Genomic DNA, 20,683 nt, shown 5'->3' with positions numbered 1-20,683 from the left:
TAAAAACATACACATGAAAAGTTATCATAGGACTCAGCTGATACGGTGTAATGTGGTAAGCTAGCTTAACCTGATCATGTATCTGAGCCTATTTTCAGGATGAGGGAAAAAAATAAGCTCTGCTCCCTCTATCCTTTTGTTCCCAAGTGTGCAGACTTTGCAGATGTGCATTTATTTGTTATTTCTTAGCTGGGAACAAAATCCTTTTACGCTCTAAGGAACTTGGTGCCATTTCCGCAGTCCTGCATTATTTTCAGAAAGAATGTAACGGGCTAAAGGAAAAATAGAATCTTCTCAGAAATCCAGCTGTGGGAGCATGGGAGAGTTCAGATGGGAGCAGTACATCCCATCTGAAACATCTGGCAGGTGTAAATGAAGCTATATTTATTTCAAATATCCCAATACATGGGAAAAAAAAGATATTTCATGTTGGTACTGGATTACCATGATTGATTATATAAAAGACTCATTTAGTGTGCCAAAAGCAATCCTTTTATGAATCAGCTCTTCCAGACACAAAAGTACTGGAGCTACCTGTACAAGTGGAAGTAAGAAATATTACATTTTGTCGCTTCCTTTTGATTGTTCATTCTTAAATATATATTCTTAGGGAACAAAAATTATAGTGGTGAGTGAATTATAATGGTATGGTTCTACTAAGACTTACAAAGTGGTAAATGGAATATTAGAATCAAATGGCTAATAAACCCAAAGAAAACATGAAGAAAAATCAAGTAGCAAACTTAGTTATTTATACTACTCAGAATTATTTTGCAGCAATTTTAGTGATCTTTGATTTAGTTTTAAATTTGGTGCAGGAGAGAGAAACTGTCATTTCTTAATTTCTGTAGTCTTCTTCCCAGATCATCAGATTGTCTGTCTGGATTTAGGAGTTAGCATGAAGAATCCTTTTCCTATCTGCCTCAGCTGTTCCCACCAGATTCTATATAGAAAAAGAAATTGAGAGAAGGAATGTATAGGAATAAAATTAAGATCTTTGAAACTATAGACCAGGCAACTTTTGTGCTATCAAATTATTCTCATCCTACAAGCTGCAGTCTTCACTATCATAAGCAGAACTTTTCTGTAACAGACATGTATATAACATATATGGGAAGCCAAATTACTCTATGCAGCGTTACATAGATCCTGTTACAGATTAAAAAAGGAGACTCAGTTCCCCGGCAGTTTCATTTGCCGTGTAACCAACTGGTTTGAAATCAGGGAGCTGCCTGTGAGACCTAATGTCACCACTTCCCTCCTGGGCCATACTTTTTTAAAGCAAAAGGGACAAATATAAGGGCTAGAAGCTGACACAAACTTTAATGTAAGATTCACAGTTCTTCTCTTTTAAAATGGTAAAAGTGCTTAACTTTCTCAACATATTGCCTCATTCTAAACAAAGGCTATCAGCTTTGCTCAAAGGAAGAAATTATCAGCTTGCCTATCAACATAAGGACACCACGTAATAGCATGACAGCTCTAAAATACAGCTTAGGCTGCATTTCTGGTGTCTCTCTTATATGCAGATGTTTTGCACTGCAGAGAATACATGCTGTAGGCATTAGCTACTCAGCTTCAGTAACTCAAGGATACATTTCTCATGTTAAACTTTGGTCCTTTCAAGGAGCACAAGCCTCCTTCTACATGGACAACTCAGTACTGACTGCAAAGTTGTCTTCAACGAGTAGAAGAGAGAAAAATCTAAGCTTTAACTTTTAAAAAAGTCTACACAGAAATCAGCCAAAATAATACCAGACAAATGGCATGTTGAAATTCTGTTACAGATGTGGTAAAACCACACATCATTGTTCCTTTTTCTTGACCACTGGTTCCCCAAGTCACAAGCAATATAAGTTGTCAGGAAGAACACGGAACTTGAGTTCCAACTTACTGCTTATGTACTTGCTTAAACTTACTTTATTCTGTGAACATGGGCCATGTTATTTGGAAATATAATTGGACAGTGTTTGAGTTCAAATGCTAAATACGGGGTTTTTCTCCTCTCTTGATTCTAAATATCCTGAACTTTTTTTTTTGTTGTTATTTGTTTTTGGTTTTTTGATTTACAGCCTCATCTACCAAGACAACTTATGTCAGTTACAGCAATCAGACAAACAACTAAGCAGGGATGAAATTCACTGGAAGACCTGCAGGATGGGATCTTGCAAACAAAGACTTACCACCATCAGAATTCAGTCTTGGAAATATCAGTAGACTACATTCAAATCAATAGTCAGTCTCCTAAAGGAAAAGGATTAAATGAGAGACAAAAGGCAAAAAGAGACAGGGGAAGGAAAAGTCCAGTTTTATAACATAGAGACGGTGTCGAGCTTCTGAACTGTTCACTCACAAGAAGAAGCAAATCACAAAAGTAAAACAAATGTTAGCTTGTGAAAAAAAAATGCTGTTGAAATAAATCATGTCTAATGTTATATTTGTAAGTATTTTTTTGTGATTGTGACTATTTCCTTTCCTGTCCTACACTGTTCAACTCGTAAAAGAAGATGAGTTTGTTTCTTGTGACGGCTGACTGAATTAAGTCCTGGGTTATGCTAAAATAAATGCAATGGTCAACGCATGCTAATTTTTATACAAATAATTTATTTCTAATAATAAAGGAATGTTTTGCAAATGTTGAGACTTGTTTTGTTGCAGTTTTAAGGAAAAAAAAAGTCCTTACACTGTTGTCTATTGTTTGTTTAGAATGTGCAGTAAAGGTGGGTGTACAAATAAAATAATAATCATGGCATCAGACGAATGCAGTGTAAACTCTAAGCATATGTGTGTGTGTGTGTATGTGTGCACACGTGTGTGTATGTACGTGCATGCCTGCATGCATGTGTGTGTGTGTACTTTGCAGTGTGTGCATTTATTTGTTCAAAGCTTTGTGGCTATATTTTCTACGGAAGGCTTTTTCCCCCTCCTCACCCTCAAAGTAACTGCATTTTATATGTTTGTAAAGTGAAGAAGTCCTGATTATTTTGTATGATTGTATTCTATTTTTGAACCCTCACTAATAATTTTGATCCTTTTCATTTCTGAAACTTACAGTTTGTAAGACTTTATGACAGCAAGACTGGATTAAGCTGAAAGTCTATTCAGCCTGACAGGGGAATGTAGCAGATGCTTATCTCAATAAAGGTGACTTTGAAATAACAAGAGAGAAATCAATGGAGAATTTGGAAAGCACTAAACTAGTGTACATATGTACTACTCCCTTGTTAACACATAAAAAACAATGGAATAGATGTCCATCTGCAATCTTCACATCTTCCAACTTCCACGTCAAATGATTGTGTGTGCATTACTACTGATTATGCAAAGACAAAGAGAAACTTATATAGAGATCTACCATGTTAATAAACCCCTCCAAAGATGTTTAAAAATGTCAGCTAGGAACTTTCTACTTTGTTACTATACCTGTGTTGTTCTTTAAGAATTTTTTACTCCATATACTGCATACAATTTGTCATCAATGGGTCTTCACAATCAGTTTATTAAATGTTATTTCTCCTGAATTAGCCTGGATGGCTCCTTCTGCCTTTTTATCTCAAAGGAGCTGTATTTTTTTAACACATCTTCAAGAAGGTGTGGTCGGTCTTAAATTAAATGGATGAAATTTGAAGTATCTGAAACTGAAATTGTTTCTATTACAATATCAACATTTGAACTTCAGCACAGTCAGCAAACTGCATGGCAGTGAATTTCCATTTTCAAAATAGTTGACAAAATATAGTTAGTTTTTCCTAGAATTGAAATGCTGGAATTATTAACTGATGATTGCTTTGGTGTAGTGTGGGTTTGTGCATTTAGTATGTGTGATATACTGTGTGAAAATTCCCCTTTTGACTACATGACAATCACATCAATCCCAAACCCATAAACTAATAGGTGCTTAATTTTAAGTATATGAGTAATGTAGCTAATGCAATGAGACCTGAAAAAAAACCACATTAAAACACTTTTTATTCTGTTTTGTTAGCTAGTGTCTCATAAAATCAAAAGTTTTTGTGAAAATTAATTGATTCAGTCAATGTTTTAACAAGACAGACTTCCTTGTCTAGGATGAATTTCCTAAGAGAGAAAAAGAGAGAAAAGCAGAGAATATGTTTTACCTGAAAAACAGTATTTTTGTACAGTTTTCTTTGAAGAAACCTGTGAAAAGTTTAGGTTTCAATCCACAATTAAAAATTTCCAAATGTTTTGTCTGTAATATCTATACATAATAACGTAAGCATAGCAATATGCATTTGAAGAAGCAGTACATAGGAATTCCCTTTAAAACACATTTCATATACACATAAACATATTGTATATACACATAAAGATTAATATATAAATTATTAGTATCTTCCACTTTCATAGTACTCCATAGAAAATGTTATTCTGAACAGATTTACTGAGACCAATATGCACTTTTTTGGGTTGAACAGTTGGCTAGAAATAGAATGCAAATTGCTCTGTGCATTTTCTATATCATTCTGTCTGAAACATACTATAATAAGCCTATGAGTCTCACTGGTATTAATGTAACTTATCAGATAAATGAGCACACAGTATAAATCATGGAATGAGCTAGGACACTTTAAAATATGACAGAACAGCACTGGTCTACAGATTTCACTTCTATCGAGTAGTTATGTGCAGTTTAAGCATTTGAATAGAATGTTGTATATCTATCTCCTGTAACTGTATAGCTTACCACTACATTTTAAAATAGCATATATGCCATTTGATCGATTGCTTATAGATCTACATATTCTGGTTAAATTTTAAAGAGAAAAATTCAGTGACAGAAGAGGTAAGCATTACTTCTCCCAGTTTCAATGGTACCTTATTTAATGCACCTTTAACACTTGCATTCAGAAAACACCATTTCATATTTTCCATGCATGTTTCGCTTGCTGTGGAAGATTACCTCCTATAATCTAATCATGAAATGGACTTTTTCTCAGCAAGAGGTCATTTCTTTTTAAGTTTCTCCTAAAATTTCACTAGCTAATATGAAAGCAAAATATATGTGTCACTAATCCTTATTATGTTTCCTTAGAAAGCAAACAATTGTGATTAATGGCATACAGCAAGTACAAGAAGGAATAGATCTCGTCTGTGGACTGCCTCCTTTTCTTCTGAATATATGTAAACTACATTGTCTTTTAGCTTCTTACTTCACTTAAATTTTAGCTTCTTACTTGGCTTACACTTACCAGTAAGATCATGAGAACAGCATAATACATTTGGTGGAAATAATCTCTTGCATTTGTGCAATGATAACAAGCTGGCTAATGTGAAAGACATATTCAGCTGAAAATATTTTGGTTATGATAACTTTAAGGAAATTGGAAACCTTAATAATGAGTCTATTCAAATTTGTTATTGGGAAATTAACTACAAATTAGGAATGTGTTAAACTTGTTTCAGTAAAAGACTTATGAATATTTTCAAAGTTTGTCTATAAAAGGTCACCATAGAATTCTTTGCACATTTCACGAATGTTGATATATCTATAATTCTTCCATCACATTGAAACATTAAATTAATGAAGACCAATACTTTTTCTCCTTTGGCATTATAGTATGAAAGTGGGTGGTTAGTTCCCAGGAACTTACTATTTTCAATGGTACAGCAGCAGGGAAAACAAGAAAATAGCAGTGTCCCCCAGAGCTAAAACAATGGTAGAAGTACAGTAAGAAGCACAATATCATAAATGGCAAAAAAAAGTTTTTGTTTGTATTACATAAATAACTTGTCTCTCGGTAGAAGTGGAGCCATATGACAATGTACAGACATACATATATAATAAAAAAAAGAGCAGCGACAAAACCACTGTACCTGGCACCCTTCTGGAAGCAGCAGAAAATATTGGAAAGTCCCAATGTCAAAAAACTGTCTGCTCCAAAGTATCCATGCTGATCTCTGTCAAGGGCACATGCCATCCCCTCTGTGTGCGTTTAATCTTACATATTCCACAGAACTGCAGCAACCAAATATGACAAAATTAGCAACGGGAGACATCAGAACTAATGGTGGGTGAGGTAGCATATGAGAACATGGATTCATTTTTCTTTGACATTGAAGAAAATATTATGATTCTGTCCAAGGGATATGAACAACTTCTGCAAAGACCTGCAAATAAAAATATTTTAACACCTTATTCCCAAGCAGTAGGCTGTGATAAAATGTTACATCTTGTCCTTTAATATGGCACTTGTCTTTCTGTAAATGTATTGGCTCATTCTCTTTTGTCACTGACTAACTCAGTGCTGGGATTCTGAAAATATCTGGAGCCTTCCTGGCCCATGAGATACTAGTCTGATGCAGAAATGGAAATTATTTTCCAAAACAGGAGGAAAGATTCTCCATAAAATTGACATTTTCTCGCTTAAGATCATTATTTTGTGGGACATGCTATTTAAACAAAACCAACTAAATTTCCAGCTCACCAGTGTATTAAATATGTTAAATGGACTATGTCTGACAGCTTCAATTACTATCTGTTAGAAGGTGGTGGTTTTTAGTATTGATCAGTTGCAGAAGTATCACACATAGAAACACAGACAATGGCCAATAGAAGCATTACAGAATGTCCTGTTCTATAATGTCTTCTAATATCTACAATACTGATAGTGCACTAAATTTATTCTTATCCCAAAGGAAGTAAAAGATAAATTGCATTGCTAGAATCAGTTCTTATTTCATGCAAATGTGCCTTGGAGGGTCTTTGAACAAGTGATAAGCCAAAGTTTAGTACTGTTCTGCATTTTTTTCTGCAAGATTCATGTAATTAAAAATTGTTATATGCAATGCTAGTTTCAAAGCCTTTTTTTGCTTCCTGTCTATCTGATACAGCACATACTCAGTTTCTGGGAGTCTACTCTACTTCCTAAGTTAGCTGCAGTGCCTTTATTGTCATTGTGACTATTGACTGTCAATATTAAATAAGTATGACATTTCAGAAAATAAACTGGTTTCATTTCATTTACATTTTTTCCCCCTAATCTTGCTACAGTGTTGATGAACTTGCCAAAACACATGTTTTAGTTTACGACTGATCACTATCTTTCTTCCATACAGCTTCTGATAATTCTTTTGAGCTCCTTTAGAGCTTTTTATCCAAGTACTAGCTTTGGCATCATAGAAGGAAACATATCATTGGTGCAAATTCATGGTAGCAGCAGTTAAGTAGGAGGAATAATGAGGTGAAAGCTGCTTAAAGAAGGAGAAACAAGTCCAGAAAAACATTCCTAGTACAGAGAGGTGACTGCTTTCTTGTGAGGAACCAAAGTATCATATCTAAACATATGCTCCCTCAGGCTGCTGCTGGAAGTCTCCCTCAGTGGATTGTTTCCTTAGAAAATCTCAACTGGATCAGCCTTTGAATGCTACCCATGTCCTTCTTATTTTTTTTTTAATTTTTTATTTGAATAAAATCTCAAAAAGATAAAGCAATGAGAGAATTCATAGATGAAAATGAATATTGAAGATGCATATGATATATTGAGCTGCCAAAATTTTGGGAACTTGCCTGTTAGAACGATATGAAATCTTCATTGGAGATAAACCTATAAACTTCTACCTATCTATCTCTTTACAAATCTCATTTGCTGCAGACTGGGAAGAGTAAACCTCAATATTGCTTGTCTGCTGTGTTTAACTGTGTTCCTACTATTTGCATAATTTAGTGAGGATACAGATTTGCAAATATAAATATATCCATATATTCTACCCCAGCTCCCCATAGATTTTTATCACAAGTGATAGACATTTCTAAAAACAATATGTTGTTTGTTTCTTCATTACTATAGTTCATACACTTATCTGAAAATGCAGAACAAGTTGCAATCATTTTGATATACAGAGGTTATAATTTCTTGTGAGAGTTTTCATCTGTTGCCACCGTCTCCGGTGTGACACTGAGCAGGGAATGACAGAAAGATTAGTTTTATATGAAATTCAGGGTATTTTTCACTGAATGACAGCTATGAAGTGCACAATTTGCAAGATAAAATAACAAAAATGTGATTATTTCAAATGCCAGACTGATGGTTCTTTATAAATTATTGCCTAAAGCACTGAAAGTTTAGAGCAGATGCCTTAGAAGTGTGTTTTAGACATAGTTTCAAATGATGATGTTTCAGAACCTATTTCTTCACTTAAGAAAAATGAACTGTTACTTCAAGAAACAGACCACATATGAAACCAGAAAAGAGATAACAGCATTGGCAATAACAACATAAATATTACAAGAGTAAGAAAGGAATAATTTTTTTTCTCAGAAAGTCTGATTAATTCAGTGTATTTTAGAGTTATGTATATTGCTTTGCCAAGAAAACAAAGATGAGACAGTATAGGTAATATGTAAGTCCCTAGTATGGTACTGTAACTGCCTCCAGGGTTTTTTCTTGAAAAGAGCCATTCTCATGATCATCCTGCAATAAGCCTCCTTAATAAACATAGAACGGAACAGAATAGAATAGAATAGGGCATTGTCCAAATGCCTTTTAAACACTGACAGGCATGGGGCATTGACCACCTCTTTAAAAAGCCTGTTCCAGTGTTTGACCACTGTCTCAGTAAAGAAATTCTTCCTACTGTCCAATCTAAACCTCCCCTAGTGCAGCTTTGAACCATTCCCATGCATCCTATCCCTGGATACCAGAGAGAAGAGATCAGCACCTCCCTCTCCACATCTCCTCCTCAAGAAGCTGTAGAGAGAAGCTGTAGTGAGAAATGAGGTCACACTTCAACCTCCTTTTCTCAAAACTAGACAACCTCAAAATCCTTACTCCTCATAGGACATCGCTTCTAGCCCTTTCACCGCCTTTGTTGCCCCCTCTGGGCACATTCAATAGCCTCCACATCATTCTTAAAATGGGGGTCCCACAACTGGACAAAGTATTGAAGGTGAGGCCGCACCAATGCTGAATATAGTGGGATAATTCCCTCTTTTGACCAACTGGTTATACTGCGTTTAACTAACCCCAGGATGTGGTTTGCCGCCTTGGCTTCCAGGGCACACTGCTAATTCATATGGAGCTCTGACCAGCACCTCAGATCCCTTTCCGCAGGGCTGCTCTCCAGCCACTCTCCAAATTCATACTTGTGCTCAGTATTACTCCATCCTAGCAGCAGAATCTGGCATTTGGACTAATAAAATTTGTTTTCAAGAACAAAGAGTATCAGCCATTCAGAGGCAGAAAGCCTCTTTGTTAATGATTTCTGTGTGTCTGTTTAAGGAAAGTAATACTGTCCCAGGCAGGCGCTTGCAAATTTTCTGCTACTGGATCCTACTTACATATATAAATATATGTGTGTGTATATATATAAAAGTATATACACTTCTTATGTATACTTAGTGCCAGGGCACCTGACACTGCTCCTGACCTACGTCTGATGAGGTTGTGCTTGAAAGCCAGACTTTCCCTAAGCAGCACTAATGACAGCAGAATGTTTTTTGCAGTTGGATGACATCACTGGAACTATTTCCCATATGGGTGAATTTCCGAAAGATATGAAGTCAAGGATCAAAGCAAGACCTTTTCTGGGGAGCAAAAGTGTAATGTCAGCTTTCCTCCCCAGTACAGTGGGGTTGAGCTGACAGCTGCCAGGGCCAAAGGCCTGGCGTGCTATTGATGCAAATGAGATGCACAGCTCTCTGGTGTGGAGAAGGAACACAACTCATCCGAAAAATATTTGCATATCGTGGGACTTGCAACACATCCTGCCCCTGGATGTAGATGTTACAGTTTATCTGGTAAAGTGACAGTAAAAGGTAGATTGTCTTTTCTGTTTCTTTCAGTTAAACAGTGAAACTTCCGGTGGATAAAGATTCTCAAACTGCATGAGTGTGCGATCATGAAGTTAATTTTACAATTAATGAACTCATTATTACCTAGAGACACTGAACTAAAGGGACTGGTATCAGGTCATTTTCAAAGATCCAAAATGAAGAAGGAGCAGGCAACTCAGGAGGATGACAAGGATGTTGTGAGGTTATGCAGAGAGAAAATTAGAAGGGCCAAAGCCCAACTAAAAGTTAGTTTGGCTACTGTCACAAAAGACAAAAAATGGTTTTATAAATACACTAGCAGCAAGAGGACTTATTGTGTGTGACACTCTTCACCCTTTGTTGTGTGGGGGGTGAACAAAGGATGAGGAAAGACTCAAATATTTAATGTCTTCTTTGACTCAGTCTTTAAGAGTAAGACCAGTTTTTCTTTAGGTACCCAGCCCTCTGAGCTGGAAGACAAAAATGAGAAGCAGAATGAAACCCCCATAATCGAGGGGGAAATGGTTAGCAACCTGCCACACCACTTAGATACTTACAAGTCTACTGGGCCAGATGCAATCCACCCACGGGTATGGAAGGAACTGATGAAAGTCCTCACCAAGCCATGTTCCAGTCCTGGTTTACCAGGCTTCAGTTGACTGGAGGTCAGCAAACGTGACTATCATCTACAAGAAAGGCCAGAAGGAGGATTTGGGGCATTACAGGCTTTTCAATGTGACCTCAGTGCCAGGGAAGGTCATGGAGTAGATCATCACATGGCATATACGGGATTACCAGGTGGTCAGACATGGGTTTAGAAAAGGCAGGTCCTGTTTGACTAACCTCATCTCCTTCTATGACAAGGTGACTCACTGAGTGGTTGAAGGAAGGGCCATGGATGTTATCTACCTAGACTTTAGTAAAGCCTTTAACACTGTTTCCCACAACACTCTTCTGGAAATGCTATCTGCCTAGAGCACAAGTCATACAAGGAACAGCTGAGGGAAGTGGGGTTGTTTAGCCTGGAGACAAAGAGGCTGAGGGGAGACCTTATTGCTATCTACAACAACCTGAGTGGAGATTGTAGTGAGGTGGTTTTTCATCCCTTCTCACAAGTAAGAAGTAATAGGACAAGAGGAAATGACCTCAAGTAGTATCAGGAGAGTTTTAAACTAGATATTACAACACATTTCTTCACCAAAAGATTTGTCAAGCATTGGAACAAGCTGCCTGGGGAAGTGGTTGAGTTACCATCCCTGGAGGTATTTAAAAGACATGTAGATGTAGTACTTAGGAAAATGGGTTAGTGGTGAAGTTGGCAGTGCTAGGTTAAGGGTGGAACTCAATGATCTTAAGGATATATTTCAACATAAATAATTCCATGATTGTATGATGATTATATGATTCTATATTTCTAATGTCTTCACTCATCTGTTTTCCACTGAAAATTGAATTTGACATCAATAAGTTGTGAAACACACAGTAACCATTACAAATCTTACATCTCATTTTGGGTAAGCTGACTTTCAGAAAGAAAAAGACAAAAAAGGAGGTTGACTGACATACCAGGTATTCCTGTTTTCTATTCATCTATAAAATGCAAATTATAATGTGTTGAAACGTAAAAAGATCAAAGTATTCTGTCAGCCAGATCTTTACTGAGCAATTAATTAAATCTACAGAGGTACTATTCCTGCACCAAAAAAAAAGTGGAAACTCCTGCATTAACATAAAACAAATTATCCAACATTCTTTGAAAATAAATAATTAGAATACCCTACAAAAAATTGCTAGCTGTTGGCATTTTGCACATGGTAATTTGCATATTTTATTTAAAATACTGCTTAATCCGATGAATATTTTAATCACAATAAAATAACCACATTTTTTTTCAACTATAGGTTTACTCCTTATTAACAAACTTTTAACTTATGACAGGTATTGGCAGAAGCGACTGATGCTAACAAAACCCCAGGACATGGGTAAAAGTGAATCCATCTGAAGCTGACAAACTTCAGGCAGATACATCTGTATGTAAGGATCGAGATAAATCAGCATGTGCAAGTGAGCCCTCAGAGACCTGCAACAAAAGCTGAGTTTAGGAATATTAGAAGCTGGTGCTTGCTTTCTGTATGAGAGTCTTCAATAGCACTTCAAAATGTCTGCTTCTGGAAAGAAGTCCCCCATGTGTATGCTCAGAAGCTGGTCAAAGAACATGAATTCATGTGGTCTGTTCTACAAAATGCAGTTTATGATGATATGCTTAAGAGGTACATCAAATGCAGCATGCACAATTCATACCATTTAAGTACAATGTCATTCATCTTTTTGACCAAGGTGCTCATGGGTCGAATGCTCTAGCAGAATGATATATTCTAATTATTACCGCTTAAGAATTTGCAAGCTGTGCAAAAATCTTATCTGTATTTCATCAGCAGTATCTGAAGAAGGTGCCTGGGCTTACAGAAAGTATATTGAGAGGAAGACCACTGGTGAGCCATCCTTAAACATAGTGGTAGCTGTATTGAGACACTGAGATAATTCATCATAATTCAGCACTTTGTTAATGTGTCAATTTTGGTTCACTTATCGAGGATAAACTGGGATTTTAACTTGTTTTTGGAAGCATTCTTCCATTCTTCAAACTGTTGGTCAAACCACTAATCTGCAACTGAGACATACCCACTTTGAAACCCCCCTGCCCATGTGTGTAATTCACAGGAAACAGGGAAGAGGTGACTGGCATACATCAGCTCCATTCTGTCGCAGTGCTATCCACTTAGCTTGCAACTAAGCAGAAACAATAAGAGAACCCAGGACTAAAGAATTTCTCAAATGAAATATTATACTGTTAGTCTAAAACTGAGCATAAGTTTCATTCCTTGAAAGCACTTGAAAGAATTCAACAGGAAGTCCCCAGAGGAATGAAAATATGAAAATGTCAAAAGTTGTTATAGGGAAGAATTGATATTCCCTCATACACCACATATTCAAACACCTTACATAGGCCAAATAATTTTGTTGTGTGTTTTCTCTTTAACCTCTCCCAGACAGAATTAGCAGGTTACTTGAACAGTTACAATGATGAGACCTGCAGCCTAGCAATTTTTTGATGGAAATATGTAGGTGAAATTCTGGGAGTTATTTGGCTAGAGTCAGCAATCACTTTTAAATATTAATGATATGGCTTCGAGTGACTTCAACAAAATCATGTTAAGGGCAAAATTTTCTTGGTTCTGTTTTTTCCTCTTGCATTAGCAGTGTCTCTGTGGATGGTGATCTTAGAAGTATATCAGCTTACTATGAAAACTTCATCATTTCCTACTGACTAGCCAGCAAATTTAGACTCAAGTTAGGAGTTTTCTTAACTAGAAACATAACACTGAAGCTCAAATAAGGGGCACTGGACACTCCAGTATGTGGACTGGGTCCCTATAAATAGGAATAATGTTTCTGTTTGTAGCAGCATTTCAGTCTCTAGACTGAATTATTCTTAATGTCACTTTAACCAGCAGGACCAAAATCCACTACATTTGCCTTTTCAAGATATTTGTATTTCATTTATTTTACATTAGCAGAATTTAATAAAATTAAATTGTGATGCTATTTCCACACACTTAACATACTCTGAACAGTTTTTCCATTGACACATATCTTGATTAGTTTATGTCCTTTGCTTGGTAACTTTCTTTCAACAGATCTACGTGACAGGATTCTGCCTTTGTTAAACTTTGATCGCTACAGTAGTCCTGTAGTTTTTTAGTATTAGAAGTGCATAGCTATCTGAAAAAAAAAAATAGAAGCAATACATCCTAAGTTAAGTGGATAACAAAGAAATAAAAACAGTGAAAGGAGGGAAGAAATACAACAGCAGATATTCACTAAACAGTAGAAAGGAAATACTGACCTTAGAGGATGTATATGCGTGTAATCTACTATGCTTTCTCTGTATATACACAATATCTATTGACTGATGAATCACTTCGAAAAAGAGAATTTGAAGATGATGTCTCTCAAAAAGCATCCAGTATAATACAGGTGCTTATAAGACATTTATTATGGTATTAGGTTGAATAGATAATTGATTTAGGGAAGATTGACATTTTGTGTGTGTGTGTTTCTGACTGCTTGTTTGTTTAAAACAACCAAAACTTGTCAGGCCAGGGTGATCTATCTGTAGCAGTCATTTATTAATTGACCTGGTGATAGTAGCCTGTGCTTTGATGACATAAACCAGTATCTTTTAACTATAGTATGCATCTTGGATCTGTAAGTGTACTCAATGCAGTCAAAGTCTTCTAGATATGAAGCTTAGTGACTAAAGGCTTCTCATCCTACTGGAACTCATTTCTCGTTCAGAACTCCAGTCCCCCTAGGGAGTAATCTAACATAATTGTTTTTTGAATGGCTTCAGTGATTTTGTTTTAATGATAATGCCCGCTAGGCTGCTCCACACACTTCTAATCTTTTCCATAAAAAGTTTTTCCTGGCCTCTGCTTGGAGTTTGCTTTTTGTTAGTCTCCTGTTTTTTCTAGGACGTAAAATAAAATCAAAACCTTTATTCTATGTATATGTCATTTTGTGTGTACCATGTGGCTCAGCATCACACTTAAAACTAATGAGCTAATGCCTGTAGTTTACTGTAGAAGCCAATATAACATAATTTGCCGATGTCTGTACATGTCTATCTATACATGATGTGAGGTTATTGTTGATTATGATTTACTGAGAAGTCTTAAACAGATAGGAATGTATTTTCCACAGTGCAACTAGTTTTATCTTTTAGGAACAACCATAAAGACTAGATTCTTCTCACTGTAAAGTTAATCCAAAGTTTTCTATGCGATACCAGTGTATCCTAAGAGTTGAGGGCATCCAATTGTCTCTAAAATGTCCAAATTTAAATTTGTCCAAACATAGAAATTTAATAGCAAGAGTCTAATTTCCAGATCACTATATTATCACTGTTCATAAAATAAACCTAGCTGTTACAATAGCTTGCCTGCCACATCCAGTTCCTGCATCAACATTTAGTGAGAAGTGGGGAAATGGGAGGAGACCAAGTAGCTGAAAATTGTGACGAGGGTTATGACTTGGGCACAGTGCCAGGTACAGTAGCAGTGCCATAGAGCTGCTGTCCCTTTGAGGTAAATGCACAAAGCAATTCAGGTGTTACAATGCTGCAGTCAGACGATTGGGCTAATAGCCAGAATCAACTAAAAAACAGTCTAAACCAACCTATAACATGCTTTTAAATAGCCTTGAACCGGAGTGAAACTCTTCATTGAACACAAACTGAAACTAAACCAGAAGCATTTTTCCAGAATTACAGTTCAGCTAAAAACACGATGATCCCAAGGGCAGATGGTTTTGGATGCTTTCTCTGTGTGCATATGTATTTCTGTGCACATATGGATTCATCAGAGTCTTTAAGGTGAATCTTCCTACATTTCCCACCTGGCCTTCATCACTCATTCTATGCTTCAGAGCCTTGTCCCCAACCTCAGCCTTAGGCTGTGTTTTCTCTACAGTTAATCAATACTGAGTAACAGATGCAGGGAGAGGAGTGGAAGGAAATGGACTAGTCCAAATGGTGCTCAGTGTCTGCACTAAAGAGGAGTTAAAATATAGCATTTACCCTATTGTGAATCTCCTCTCATTTGCAACTTTAAGATTTTCCAGTAGGCTTGAAGGAGTTTGAAGTTAATGAATCAGCTAATGAACCATTGAAATGAAAATAAATGGTAGCAAGTTCAGGTACATGTGAATTTGTACAAGAACTGAATTCAAAAGCAATTTCAGGTCTATCTCTTGGCTTAATCTGAAGACATCCTTGTGTAAGCCACAGTCCCAGGACTAGACAGATTTCAAAACACTCTCCTGGAGTCACATAGTCCTAATCTAATCACACAAACCAGGTTTGGTTTCTTTGATAAAAGAAGAAAGAATAAAAACAGATGATATCCTAACTGTTCAACATGAGTCAAATTTTCTGGAATGTGGAAATTCAATACTCTGAACAGGTTAGTTTTGTCCACATAAAGTATTTGACATTCATTGAAAGACCTTCACTGAGATCTCTTCAAGACAGTATTTTATGGAAGTTTTGGATACTTTTCAAACTAATGGTCGGCAAGCATTTATCTATTCTTAAACAGAAGTGGCTGAATCTAGTACTAACTAGATTTACCACATTCAAGGAAGGAATAAATCATTATGTTAACTGAATGAATTAGCTTAAGCAATAATAAGAATAATAAGAATACTAAAAATAAGCTTAAGCAAATCTTGGCCAACTTGCAGTTAGAAAGAATATAATTGTAACAGGAATTTACCTCGTTTACTATTTGACACAAGCAACAAACCAAATACTGTGTATCTTAAAGAAACGTCTCTGACTGATGCTCCAAACCACCTAAGCAGTGCTGGCTGCAGCAGAAACAAAAACAACAAAAGGACACACTGATGAAGGATAAAACCATCAGAGACTTCTGAAGACACAAAGAAACTGTGGTGCACGTGCGAAAGTGGGTGATAAACTATGAAAATGAATTATCAGAAAATAATGAATATGTAACGTGTTTCCCAGAATTTATATGGGTACGTATTTTTAATCAGTATTTCCCAGAATCTACATGAATATGAATGTTAAACTAGTATAAAAGTCATGTAACCAGTCTCAATGGACACACACATTTGGTGGCATGATTCCCTCTGTGTCCAATGTTGCATTAAAATAAATACCTGCTTAATAATCAGTCTTGCATTGATTATTGAGCTTGGCTTTTTCACACCATCAATACCATAGCAGGAGCTAGATTGGATGTGAGAAAATGACACTGAGCAGAGGGGGGAAAGTGGAGAAGCAATAACATATTATATGAGCAATAGGACCCACACTATTGAATGAAATGACTGAAGAAGTTAATGTACGTAGTTTATCTGTTTCAAGTTCTGTAACTCATAACTACCTTTGTATGGAAGAAGTTTCCAGCAAAAAATTGATATTTACTTATTTAGAGGAATTTAAACAGAAAATGTAGCTGTTTGGAGAGTTTATATTCTTCTAGGATTAGATAAGTAGAAATTTACAGGATCTGTATTTGAATGAAGCTAAGGTCTTGCGTGGATAAATGCCCAAAGACATTATAATTAGACAAGGGGCTTTCCTCTGCAGAGTACTTGCAGCCATGTTGCAAAATTTTGTAATTTAGGACGAGCAAGTGCTGAAAGAGCATGGAAGTGTGGGCCTACAAAGCTGTTAGCACGTTCTTTAAGAAAGTCCTTCCTTCAAGCATAGTTTGTATAAATTCCTTTATCAACTCTGAGTTTTTAATATATAAAAAATGAACTTGCTATGCAATACAAATCCTACTAAGGAACTATAGAGTGTTTCAATTGACTTGCCAATAGTTGCACTGACAAATCTGAAATATCCTTTTTTTTTCAGTAAAAATAGTTACTTGTACACTTAGATTCATCCAGAGAGCAATTCTTTTGGAGAAGATGACAGATGTGTTCACTGTGCACACAGTTACCTTTAATTTATATATATGTAACTTGTATGGAAAACGTTTTCTCTTTGGAATATAGTAAAATATTCTTTCAGTAATGGAGTAGCTTAAGTATAAGAAAATGATATAAGAATTGAGATGAATGATGAATTCCCACCAAAACCCCCAGATATCAACAATATTTCAGACTGTGGCTAAACAGAGAAGCACAAGATTAAATAGACCTAATATCAGGAATTGGCAGGCTTCAAATTGTTCAGGTCAAATGTTTGGATTGTGATAGCACTAAAACTGTCGTGGTTTTACAGAAAAATGTATTATCCAGTGCAACTTCACTTCATTTGTCTTCATACGCCAACTTTATGTGTTTGGTTATTTATCTATCTTAAGTAACTAGAAAATGTTCAGAAACCTTCAAGGATCACCATATATCTTTCACATATAAAGAAAAACTGATAAAAATGAAATCAGCTAATTGGCTGATAGTGGATAACAGTGAACACAAAACAGAATAAACACTTCAAGGGAAAAAATATAGTAATGTCAGCTAATTAAATCTATACATACCTTAAGGAGAAGAGTTGTTCCACTGGAGTCATTAAGAGTTGCACACTTACCTATATGCTTGTACATCCTACTGGATCACACAAAGGAATGTCTTAGCAAGAACATGTTCATGCATTTAAGATGTCCACAATACCCAAAGGGAATCAAGTGATAGTGTGACTGGATCTTGGGGATATCACAGAGATTAGAATACTACCATGAGGCTTTAAAGACTTATACTGCCTTCTTTGCTTGACCGAGGGTACCTTCAGTTTTAAAGGCCTAGAAATCCTTGTGGAACTATATTCTAGAATTTCTCAGTGTAAAATGGACGTGGTCGTATGTTCTTATTCTATGTGGATGTAACCAAGGGAAATATATAAAGGCTGTAAGACATTTTAATACTATAACAAGTGGAGACATATGTGTACAATTCTGGCTGGCCAAAAAAAACAGACCTAAAAGAGGCAGCAGAAACATTTCTGTTTCGTAGAATAGCTGAGGTCATAAGCTTGCCCCAAAGAGGAGAAATTGTGTTATGGTTTCCAGTACTATAGAAGAGGTATCCTTGAGTACTCAGACTATGTGTAAAAGCTTGAACTTGATTGCAATTAAATTATCTATTGCAGATTCTATATGATTTTTTTTTGATTGATAGCTATTATTTTATTTTTTTCTCTGATATAGCAATCCCTCTTTTCTTCCTCTTCTGGGAAGGCATGTATTCATGATTTCTCCTTAGTGATGGGAAATAGGCCTGTTTTATTTTAAAGTTCTTTAACATGTATTGTATGAACTTTTAAAAAGAAGGTGGTGTCTAGTACATACCTGGTATTTTGAAACAAAGAAAAATTGATGTGTTCATTTAAGAAAAATGAAAATAATTGCCTGTCTAGCTGGCATACAATGTACATTTACATTTGCACATTTTAATGTCTCAGACACTTTGCACTGAAGGTTATTAAAGCTAAAATAAATTTAAATGAGAAATAATAATAAATGCACCATCCCGTTTAAAATACCGAGTTTAAAATCTTATATAAAACATTGAAGGAATCAGCAGTTTCCATTAACTTCAAGACAATCAAATTGGTATAACTCAAGCTTGCTTTCTGTTCTGTAATATGTCACATTCTAATTATTCAATTTCTAATTCAGTTCTCATTCTGGCAGATAAGCTGAACATTTGGGAGTACAAGAGATTTCTTTTTCTTGTAAACTTAACAAGCTGTCAGTGACAGCACACTGATGCTAAAAGGGTACGGGAGATAATTTATCCAAAGCCACTATCAACAAAAAAATCTATGCAGAATCTTATTCCATTGGAAAGGCATTACATAACCTTGATGGCAGCTAGGAAATAAAGGCAGAAAAAACACACTATAATTTTCAATGAGCTATATTCATGCAGTTTTGTAAGCGTTGACCAACCATTTAGTGAAATGGTATATAATAGGAGTCACAGTGTATTCAATTAGAAATTGACTAGAAAGAATAAAATTCAAATTCACAAGGGAGTTGCACATGACAATATCTAAGCTTTAGGCTTTTGGCCCTGCAGAAGAATACATAGACCTAAATGAGCCACGTAGATTCCCCAGGAACAGAAGTGGGAGAAAGCCTCTGAATGGGGTCTGCAAAAGCCAGGGTCCTGTGGGGGAACATGGCTAAATTATCTCGTAGGAAATCCAGAAGACAAGAGGGTCCTCAAAATCCTTATCATGACAGCATGTGACCTTTCACCTGCTACGGATTTACAGCTTATGCTTAAGTTGTACCTACATTTAACCGTATTCATCCACCTTCTTACTTCATGCAGCCTTAAATGACTAGCCAGTGGCAGAAAGAATGGCATAATCTGGTCTATGGGTAGGAACTGTTCAATGATGGTAAGATAAAGTGACAGTAAATGAAGGAGATGTCTCTAAAAAGAGATACTTGAATACATGACAGTTAAATTTAAGAGAAAAAAAATAATCACCAAGGCTTGAAAAAATCAGTGGAAATATTTTCAAAGTCTAACTCAATAATGGTATAAGTTTTCTTATCTGATGACAGATGGAAAAAGGTGTCTTTTAACACTTCACATAAACTAGCTATGAAATTCTTTGCCTATAACTGTATTCAGTTTGCAAAAATAGCTAGTCAGTCTCATAGAAGAACTATACATGAAGGGATATTAACTGCAAAGACAACACTTCTTAATCAAAAGCCTGAGCAGCTAAAACTCAGCCAGAATTCTTCTGGAGAGGTATCATTATAAACACGCTGTATTCTAACATTTTTTAGAATTCTGTTACCAGGTACAGTCAGAAATATAACAATGGTCAATGATGACCAGTAGTTTCATACAATGAACCTTGAAAGTGTAAATTTTTGTCCTCTCAAAATATCTTTTCTCAATACATCTCATATTGTCTTCTGTTTCATATTCAGCTTGTTAAGTGGTTTGGGATAGAGAACCTTCATTCCACAGTTGCCCAGTACCTATCATATCTAACATTATAGTTCACAAGTTCAGTTCCTTCATGTTATTCCCATACCTATAATAGATAATATTAGGTCATAAACCTCTAGAAGTTCTTTTGTCTCCTTCTTGCAGAACTAGTGTTGGAACACAGATGAGGGCCAATCCACAGCCATTTGAACTGACATGAATCTAAAATGAATACAGGAAGCAAAGCAAGACATAACACTGGTAAAAATGCATCTAATGAGAAGTATATATCAAAGGAAAGAATGACTGTAGCCTGTAAGATGGATAGAACCATTCTTTGGTGAAGTCTAATACAAACCGTCTTAACATCAGCCTCACAAGAGAAATCTGTTTGAGATGTGTATTTGAGGAAAA

The 20,683-nt window shown here is 35.9% G+C and overlaps 1 protein-coding gene across 7 annotated transcripts in view; it reads left to right on the top strand.

Moving 5' to 3' along the window:
• GRM8 (glutamate metabotropic receptor 8) overlaps positions 1-6,861 on the top strand; it is a 357,622-nt gene extending 350,761 nt beyond the window's left edge. For 6 of the 7 annotated variants that reach the window (XM_054053763.1, XM_054053726.1, XM_054053770.1 and 3 more), the window contains exon 11: positions 2,073-6,858. In XM_054053763.1, coding sequence (XP_053909738.1) covers positions 2,073-2,125 — 53 coding nt within the window. In that variant the 3' untranslated portion in view covers positions 2,126-6,858. Of the gene's footprint in view, positions 1-2,072 lie in introns of all 7 variants that reach the window. The other variant, XM_054053780.1, reaches the window with a different exon arrangement.
• The last annotated feature ends 13,822 nt before the right edge of the window (positions 6,862-20,683 follow it).

The sequence above is a fragment of the Cuculus canorus genome, chromosome 1 (genome assembly GCF_017976375.1).
Source record: "Cuculus canorus isolate bCucCan1 chromosome 1, bCucCan1.pri, whole genome shotgun sequence".
Lineage (NCBI taxonomy): Eukaryota > Metazoa > Chordata > Aves > Cuculiformes > Cuculidae > Cuculus > Cuculus canorus.
Note: the sequence above shows the minus strand (reverse complement) of the source record. Positions and strands in the feature narration are given on the sequence as shown.